At 36.6% G+C, this 9,553-nt stretch overlaps 1 protein-coding gene across 1 annotated transcript; it reads right to left on the reverse strand.

Moving 5' to 3' along the window:
• Positions 1-457: 457 nt before the first annotated feature.
• Positions 458-6,363, reverse strand: LOC122646145 (probable RNA-dependent RNA polymerase 1). The gene is made up of 4 exons (XM_043839637.1): positions 5,836-6,363; positions 2,478-4,387; positions 1,852-2,002; positions 458-1,444 (listed from the first exon to the last, which is right to left on the reverse strand). The coding sequence occupies exons 1-4, from the start codon at positions 6,361-6,363 to the stop codon at positions 533-535; spliced, it is 3,501 nt and encodes a 1,166-aa protein (XP_043695572.1). The 3' UTR covers positions 458-532.
• Between the last annotated feature and the right edge of the window lie 3,190 nt (positions 6,364-9,553).

A 9,553-nucleotide genomic window follows, 5' to 3' on the forward strand; every position in this document is an offset into this window, starting at 1 on the left:
TATTCCTTGACAGCAATTACACTTCCCTGGGTCTCTTTATCATTCATGTTCCGAGCCTATGATATCACATCAAGTGTTCTGTAAAATCCAAGGTACTAACCTCGTCCCCCTCCCTCCTAATTTTCCTTTATGTGATTCTGGATTTTTTGATGATTTTTTCATTTTGAAATTCCTTAAATTTTGATGATTTCTGTTCATCTCGAAGTTCTTTGGTAGATGGTAGTGATTTTCCATTTTTGTTTAGAAGTAAGTGCCTATATCGTTTAAACTCTGTTTTCCGTCCATGGGTGGGATACTCAGATTGAGTATAAGACTTTCATCAGCGAAGAAGGGGAGAAAAGGGGGCAGAAGTGAGAGGGAGGCAGGGGTGAAGGGGGCGGGGACAGGGCCGAAGGTGGAGGGAGTGGGTAGGTTGGGGCAGCTCTGAATGGTATTCAAACATTTATATTAGTTTAAGCAACTAGAATCACCATAGTTTGATCAAGCCTCCCTGTTTACATTACATTCAGTATTTCTGTCAAACCCTAAATTTTTACACATCTAAATAGTTTTTCCCAGTCAAAACATACAACAAAACAAGCAACATCAGTAATTTAATTAACCGAATCAACTGATTCTGAAACCATCTGCAAATTGGCATTCCAGCAATGATAAATGATGTGACCTTCTTCTGATGCTGCTTCTCCTTCTTGACCTCTATAAGCTTGTCATAGATGCACCATGGAAGACTCAGGAAATGATCCCTATTCATTCCCTCACTGTGGCGTCCCCAATAATCAGGATGATATGTTACATGATACCAAGCTGATGCCTTAGCATTTACCTCATCAGGAGATGAATCTTCCCCAAGTCCCTCATTAAACCTTCTCCTTGCCTCCTCCTTTAAAGACTTAACTGCCAATCTGATTGCCTCTACATCCCATTTCTTAGTGAATGGTTTCGCCATCTTTGTGATACTACCACTGAGGATCTCTGCCTCATTTTTGATCCCATAATAATCCATTAGGTTTCCCAATTTAGAATCATACTCACCTTTGTATTGGTAAGCATCATTGATGTAATTCTCAAAGCCATCAACCTCCATGTCAGTGTCATAAGATCTTCTTGCCACCTCCCGAGTAAATCTTATAAAAGACGTGTCTGTGTCTGATGATTTGTCTTTTATCTCTCTATATAGTTTTCCAATCACTCCCGGCGATTCATAGGTTGGTTTGTCAAGTTTTTCCATGAAATCTGGATATTCCTTGACATGTAGATGACCTGGAATTTCTGCTGGTACACCGGTCTTTGGGAAATCGACGGCAATTGAGTGTAGCCTTGCAAGCTCTAAACATTTTTTGTTTTCTGCCTTGTTTGGTTCCTTATCAGCAAACACTTTGTGAGCATTTGCAATCATTCCAAGCCTTTCATTGAAAATGTAGTTTGTGAAATACTCTTCAACTTCCTGTAACAGAAAAGGGTAATGCTTAGAGAACATAGTCAGATTGTATTGTAGAAGCTCACATAGCTTCAGTTGAATAACCATGAGAGAGAATTCTCTAGAAACATATCAAAAGTGAAAGTAAGAAAGAGAAAGTAAAAATATTAAGAAATAATATATAGAGAGAGTTGAGATTTTTTGATAAAATAAACTATGCATTAGATGAAACTCATTTGATGGAGATCCAAATTTCCAAGGCATTAGTCAATCCTTGTAGGAACCATGAGTACAGGTTGCTATTTAAAAATCATACTAGGAAAACTCCATGGTAAGCACTGCATAAAAGAATAAGCAAAAACCAGAATTTTAGATGAAGAAGTACTAAAGAATTTCAGAAGAACACCATGCATCCTATCATGGAAGACTAGTACCTCAATCGTAACGTCATGGTCCTGGTAAGAAGGTAGTGCTGCAAGATAGTCCATGGGTTCGATTTGACGAGGTGGAATAAGTGCAGGGTCCCAACTTACAAAATATATATCTCCATCTAAATCACTCCCTGAACATTCATCTGGGTGTGGTCTAAAACCACAGTTCAGAAATTATTAAAAGTCAGATTTAGAGAAGGAATAGTTGAGATTTATACAGACGTTTAAATCAAAGTAATGAAATAAGAGCAAACTATTTATAAAAGAAAAAAAAAGTAAATAAAGCCTAAAACTCTTATGTTTTGATAGCAATTGTTTAGGAGTGGCTGCTATAAAAACATTCAAAAAATAAAGCCCGAAACCCTTCTGTATTGATAACAATAGATTAGGAGTTTCTGCTATAAAAACATTCAAAACTGTCCAAATATTTCAGTGTTTATAATAAAACCCAAGTTATAAGAAAACAGAGAAGGGGGGGGGGGGGGCAAAAACTCAGGTACAGCTACATCTGGGATAGTATGAACTATGATTTGATATAAGTCAAACTAAGATCCTGATTGAGATCACAAAAATATCACAGACCCAGTATAGTTGAAAGTTAACAGAATAAAACATGTAAAATGTCCCACCTTGCTCCTTTTTGTGGGAAAACAACGCAATCCACCATATGGTGCAATGCTGGGACATCAATGGCACACAAAACACGCACATCACCAGGATGCAAGCATGGGTTTTTAGCAACAATTACCTTTCCCTTAACAATACATTTTTGCTGGTCTGATTCATTTCTGCCAAACTTAAAAAGGGAATTATCATGAAACTGTTTATGCCCAATGCTAGAAACTTGGACAAATACTTGCCCATATTCCAAGGTTCGAGTTTCATCCAGACATCCCATCAATGATCTTCCATATGGAACAAATACCCTTGTCTTTGTTCGCAGTTCTTCAAGCTTTTCTGCTCGGATTGCTTGTAGCATCATTGAAAGGAATGGTTCAGCACTAGGCTTATAGCCACACATCAACATTTCCTTGAGAACATTACTGTTTTCACCTGGAAACATCAGCTCTAATACTTTCTGTGCCTTTAATGGATGGGTTAGAATAGCATCCAGTTCCTCTATAGCCTGCCTTTGCTTCTCTTGAAAAATATGATCTTTGACTCCAAGTGTTGATAAAAGAGTGATTATCTGACGATTGAGGAAACAAGGCTGATACTTGCTCCATGTCAGAACACCTAGTTTTGTGTTCTGTGATTCATACTTACACATGCTCTTTCTCAAGGATAATTTCATTGCAGACGTAGGATCTACAGCCACAACACCCTTGTAACCACCATATCTTATTTGAAAGGCAGATGGAGTAGAACTTTTTAAGTCACACTTCATTGCAACTTTCCTTGCAAAATCGGCAGAAATTTTACCAATACCATCTGAGAAAACATACTTCATCTGTCCTCTTTCCAGCTCTATATCAGGGATAATTTCAAATTCATGTTTATAAATTTGAAGACTTTCCTTGGAAGAGCTGAAAGATTGACCCAATCTAGCAGCATATTTTGCCACATTTCTTATTTTACGAAAATCACCCATCCATTCTCTGATCTTTGCTGCCGTAAGCCCATCATCTGTTTTAGCAAACATCCATGTAGAACTACCACGCATCTGACTTGTTGAGAAGGCAAGAAAATCAAACCTCTTTTCTCCAATAACTATGCCATTTCTTAAAGTAGAAAGTATCCTGTTATAAATTCCAGTATGCCTTTCTTCGCTGGTAGAAAACTTATGTGGAGATAAATCTGTTGAACGCATTTGATCCAAATTCTCATCAACAAAAGTTACACGAATGAAATTATCAATGTACTTAGGGTAGTTACGTAGCACATGATTTGAAAGATTAAGCTCTGGACCCCGAAAGTACACTTTACTAGGGGTTATTTGAACCCTGCGAACATATACCAAGCCGGCATTCAAGGAAATTGCAGGGGAACTAGGAATACCATTGGATCTGTGGTATCTTTCATATTGCTCACGGAGCCACTCAATAGGTTCATAACAGCATTCTTTTAAATGATACATTTTCTCCAAAGCATGCTCTATGTAGTTAACTGGAACAAAAGAAGGGTGAACCAACTTGAAAAAATTGGCATCAAGTGTTGGCCCTGCAAGGCATCCATTCTGAACCAAGGAACAAACCTTAAACAGGATTTCAAATGGGAATCTGTGCAACTCAGGAACATCAGGAGGTCCAACAATAGGGACTAGATCCAAATTATTGGAAAATGATGATCCAGTCTTCACGATGAACTGACCTATATCTTCTTCATAGTTGACAAAGTATTTTTTAAAATCTGGAAGTGCAGAGCTGTATGGAAGCTCCAAACACATGGCAGAAGATTGTCCAATACCACATGAACGAGTAAAATCTGTTGCTCTATCCCACAGATAATCTGAACCATCCTTAAAATAGTTTAAATTGGGATCAAACATAAGCTCAGAAGAGGATACAGGTTTCTTATAGATCCGAGGAACACCAAGCACCTGGAAGTTGAAGAAGTTAAGTCATCTGTCTTCACTAACATGCTTTGTGAAATATTATGAACATGCAGAGCAGTTATGTTATGTTTGGACTACATGACCTTGCAGTAAAAATGGTAAATTTCAAGCAGCATTTTGGAGTCAAAATCTCAAGCCAATGAGGTAGTAAAAAATTGTATTACATTGATTGCAAACTTAAAACAAGCATTGCTTGCATTCAATTCTACACGATGTACAAAATTTATGTATGAATTACAGTACAACATGGTAAGTGTGTTTTTAACTTTTTATAATTTACTACTACTTTTGAACACAGGTTGTTAATCATTAACCCCCCCCCCCCCCCCCCAAAAAAAAAACCTACAGATTGGTAACCAAAGAATAATGCAATATATCAGTTCCTTATGAAAGCGTTGGCAAAAGAGAATTGAACCCTGCTTGAAGCAGTGGAATTCTAGCAGACATGAAGAAGCCAATTCTCTTCACAATGGTAGGACTCGATGTAGCGAAGAAGAATACAAGGTTAACAGATTAACACCAGAAGAATAGGAGATTAAAGAATCTGATAAAACTTCTTGGCATCCCAAGTTTCTTTGATACATCCAAATTCCAAATCAGAAAATAGGAAAGACATTACTGAAAACAAAAAGATTCAAAGCCCGATTAATAAATATCAACCTAATGGTCAGATCATCAATTACATCTGAGAATGATTGTCAGGAATGGAGAACTATACTGTTGCAAAGAAGATTACTAGATTAACAGAGTAACACCAGAAGAAAAGGAGATTAAAGAATCTGATTAAACTTCTTGGCATCCCAGGTTTCTTTGATACATCCAAATTCCAAATCAGAAAATAGAAAAGACATTACTGAGAACAAAAAGATTCAAAGTCTGAGTAATAAATATCAACCTAATGGTCAGATCATCAATAACAGCTGAGAATGATTGTCAGGAATGGATAATATACTGTTGCAAAACAGATTCAGAGGGAGCTTTTGTGAGCATGGTAATTTGGTCTTACAGGTATATATTGAGGCAATAACCTGTGTTTATCCACATTAACCAATCAGGTAGGCCTAGCAAAATCAATGTATATGGGCTCATAGGATTTCATATTGATCTCAGACATTGATTGAAATATCATATATAAGAATTCACTATCAATATAGATAGATCTATAAATTTGTGTATCAACCAATACAGATTTTTTGGTTATGTTTGAGATCAGGCACACACAATTCCAATTGCAAAAGTAAGATCACATCCACTAGCAGAATACATTAATTCCAGAATCACTTATTATCACCACATAAGCCACTAAATCATTAGGAAACAAGACTAATTAATTACATAGAAATAGAACTAAATTGCAATCTAATCAGGAACAATGACATAAAATCATGATCAAACAGAAAAAAGCAGCAATATTGAAACTGCATCCCAGATACCTGAAGTAGTATAAACTTTTGTCTCTGTTGATCATTTGGACAACGAAGCTGGATTTTCCTTATGTCCTCATAAAAGAGTTCAAGTTTATATTCTACACCACAATAAGACAGGAAGAAGTATATTTTCTCCATTTCAAATCCAAATTTCACCACAACATCCTTCCCTCTGTAGAGAACAGAGAATTGGTCACCTGAAACTTGACAACCAAAATGCAATCTTGTATGCTCCAAAGTGAGAATCGAAAGCCTTGGCTCGGTAACTATATCGCGTTCATCCCAAACCTTAAGAATAGAATTTCCATACTTCAAGTGCCCATTAACCAAAGAGGTTATAAGTTCAGCACTGTTAGTAGTTGTGAATTGCACATTAGCATAAGCAAATGTCTTCTTATCTTGCCTTTGATTCTTGACTTGCCCAATTTTAAGCACATAAACAGTTCCAGTGCCAGTGTGACCCTCTAGAAATGTCTTAACCTCTTTCACAGTCACATTAGAAGGGAACCCAGAAAGATGAATTGTCCTCCCCATATCCTCCAAGTAATCCAAACTACAGTTCCATGTAATGAGATTTAATGAGTATGAGAAACAAGATCATTCAAACTCCAAAGCATTAATCAATAAAATATGGAAAAACCCATGTTCTGTAACCATTACAGAGAACAATAAAGATAGAATCACAACTTGAAACTTCAGAAAAAGAGTGTACATTTCATCATATTTGGAAGACAGAAACAAAGAAGCGCGCATAAGAACATTCCATACTCAAAACCCATTTCCTGAAACATAATAAAACTCACCTCAAAGGTCTCAAAGTTCCACCAGAGGTTTGAGGTTTAGTTCAAACCACAATGAGCTGAGAGATGCTTTCAAGGAAAAGGAATGTAATCTTTCTATTACAAACCATCGTTGAAAGATAGGAACAAGGAACAACACCCACTTATCACCTTCTGGTGTTACTTTATTCCTTCTGTTTCCATTTGGGATTTTTATTTTAGAGACTTCAGACTTGAGTTGAATTGAATCCTCCCATGAGAACACCACCGGATTAGAATCTTTTAATGATGTGGTCCCACAATATGTCCAGCTAGAGCTTCAGTAAAGGACACGTAGTTCCACTCCCATTCTTGTTCTCCTTTCTTTCTTTCTTTACTCCATTCTTTTGCTCTTTTTAAGTCAATCAAAGTCTTCGTCGTAGTCTCATTTCATGGAGGAATGACTTTGTGGGTCCCATTTCTTTCATATTCTAACATGTTTTGAGTTCATTGGAAATTTCGCATTCATCCAAGCAAGATTTGAAGTAGGATCTACTTGAAATGAATGAATAAGGAAAACTACAAGATTATTCAATATTGGATTTGAGTTTATCAAATTATCCATCGAATCTTTTATTTAGTTAAAGGGTATGAGATCCCTGTTTGGTTGCATGGTTGATTTGTCCTCTACATTAGTGTCTGGGCCAATCGAGGAACGTGTCTGGATATCAATCCAAAGAGTAGAGGTGTCATTTCATTAAGCCCTTTGAGAGGGTGTAGGGGATGCCACTAAGCAGGGATTTTTTTCTAGAAAATAGATGGATATTACAAAACTATCCAAAATAGCAATCTTGTAGGAATTGGTGGAGAAAAGCAGAGTGGAGGAGATTACATACCAAAAAACAGAAGTTGGGTGTGAGTAATTTGGTAAATCCAAACACAATATTGCATAATCGTGTAATTTTCCCAGATGAATATCTGATAAAAGTGAAATCCATAGATCCAACGATCCACGCTTATCATCAAATATGACCCAATCATTTATTTTACACATGGACTTCATTATCCCATCCTTCTAATTCTTTATTTATTTATTTTTTTTCGGATAAAGATTTTTTCTACTCATAGAGGACGGTTCACCCTCCACCCTAGGGTTTGCAAATCCCTTCCAGAGTTTTGATATGTTTCAAAATAACTTCTCGATACCTATTCCTGCCCTCTCCAACCCCACGGTGAATGGATCCCATTAATCGTAGATGGAGGGAAACTCGATCTGTTTTTTATTTTTTATTTATTTTTAGGTAGAATCCCATCCTTGCATCTAAAGTAAGTGTTTGTTATAATCATCTGAGACTGGGCCCACCTACCATAGGCCGTAGACTTTCTTTTCTAGTTCGATTCCTCTCTTTTTTGTCACTACTCATTATACGTATAGTACGATAGATCTAAGAAATTTCGATAGGTAATAATATTGGGGAGAAGCATTGTTGGGAGATCAATGGCCATGGAGAGATGAAACTTAGCCACCAAGTAAAGCTCCTCATCGTACGTGTGGGGCCATGTCCTTGACAATGGATAATATTCATTTTTAATGTTCAGACGATGAAAGGAGGGGGTAAGGATGAAACTCATGAATGATGATAGATCTTTAGGCTATGTTTGGTATATAAAATAAGGGAAAAACAACACTTGCCTGGTCACGTGGTCAGTTTGGTTCCTACGTCTACACATAGTACTGCCTTGTCCCCATAAAAAGGTGAAAATTCCATTTAGATCAATGCTTGTAAGTGTCCTATCATTGGTCAACGTACGTATGCAGACTATGGAGGCTCAGGCAACATTCTCTCGTCAATAAAATAATTAATGGTGTTGTATAAGGAATGCATATCAAACATATTTTTATTGTTTTTTATTTTAATTCTCAAAACAAATGCACGACCTAGAGTGCACTTCAAGAATGTATACCAAATGCAGTCTAAGAAAATTCCCTCAAAAGCAAGGTTGATCGATTGTGTGGGGGGCTTACATTGTCTATAAGGGATATTTTATCTTTTCATTCAAGGAAATGAGGGGGTAGGGTTTAAGGAGATTGAGTTTTAAGAAAAGGTTTTCAAAGCCAACGGTAAAGGATACACTAGCACGCTTTCTCTATATCACTCATCCTCACATGAAATGACCTATCCTTTGTTGTATTATACTAGGAACTTAACTCCTGGTTGTACCCTTAGATTTTATTAAAATAAGGAGATAAAAAGAAAACAATGGGAGGAGAGACATAACCCGCCTTACCCCTAACCCAAGACCTTATGTCCTTATCAAGGTCATACATAGACAATAAAGACAAATAAAAAAAATCTTCCCAATACAAAACAAAAACAGGAAACTATATATAATGCAGCTATACAAGGTTAGAAGAGTTAACTTTACCTTCAAACCGCCTGCTCCTTATGTATATGAAATGACCTATTTGCTCCTTATGTATAAAACCATTTCATCGCTTCTCATTGGTGTGCTCTCTATACTGCTGTGCTTAGAGAACCGTCTCTTTTTATTTATTTATTTAATATTTAATCTTGTCCCTTGAGGCCTTGTAACAAAGTTTCGATTGAATACACAAACACAAGGAAGAAACCAAGCAAAAAATTATATATGAACACGAGAAATTTAACTTAGATTGGCTTAAATACCTATATCCACCCAAAAAGAGAATTTTCACTAGCCAACAAAAAAACTCTACACCACTCCCCAGCTCACTATAAGATCTCCTTTGGTTGTCCCTAGTGTTTTACCCTTAGAGACAATATATAGGTTAGAGATATAAATGGATAGTCAAAAATCTGAATTTGATTCACATTCATATCCGACAATATCCAAATTCATCATGTAAAATGTCTCACCTTGATCCTTTTTGTAGGAAAACAATGCAATCCCCCATATGGTGCACTGGTGGGATATCAATAGCATGC

The sequence above is a fragment of the Telopea speciosissima genome, chromosome 11, assembly GCF_018873765.1.
Source record: "Telopea speciosissima isolate NSW1024214 ecotype Mountain lineage chromosome 11, Tspe_v1, whole genome shotgun sequence".
Taxonomy (NCBI): domain Eukaryota; kingdom Viridiplantae; phylum Streptophyta; class Magnoliopsida; order Proteales; family Proteaceae; genus Telopea; species Telopea speciosissima.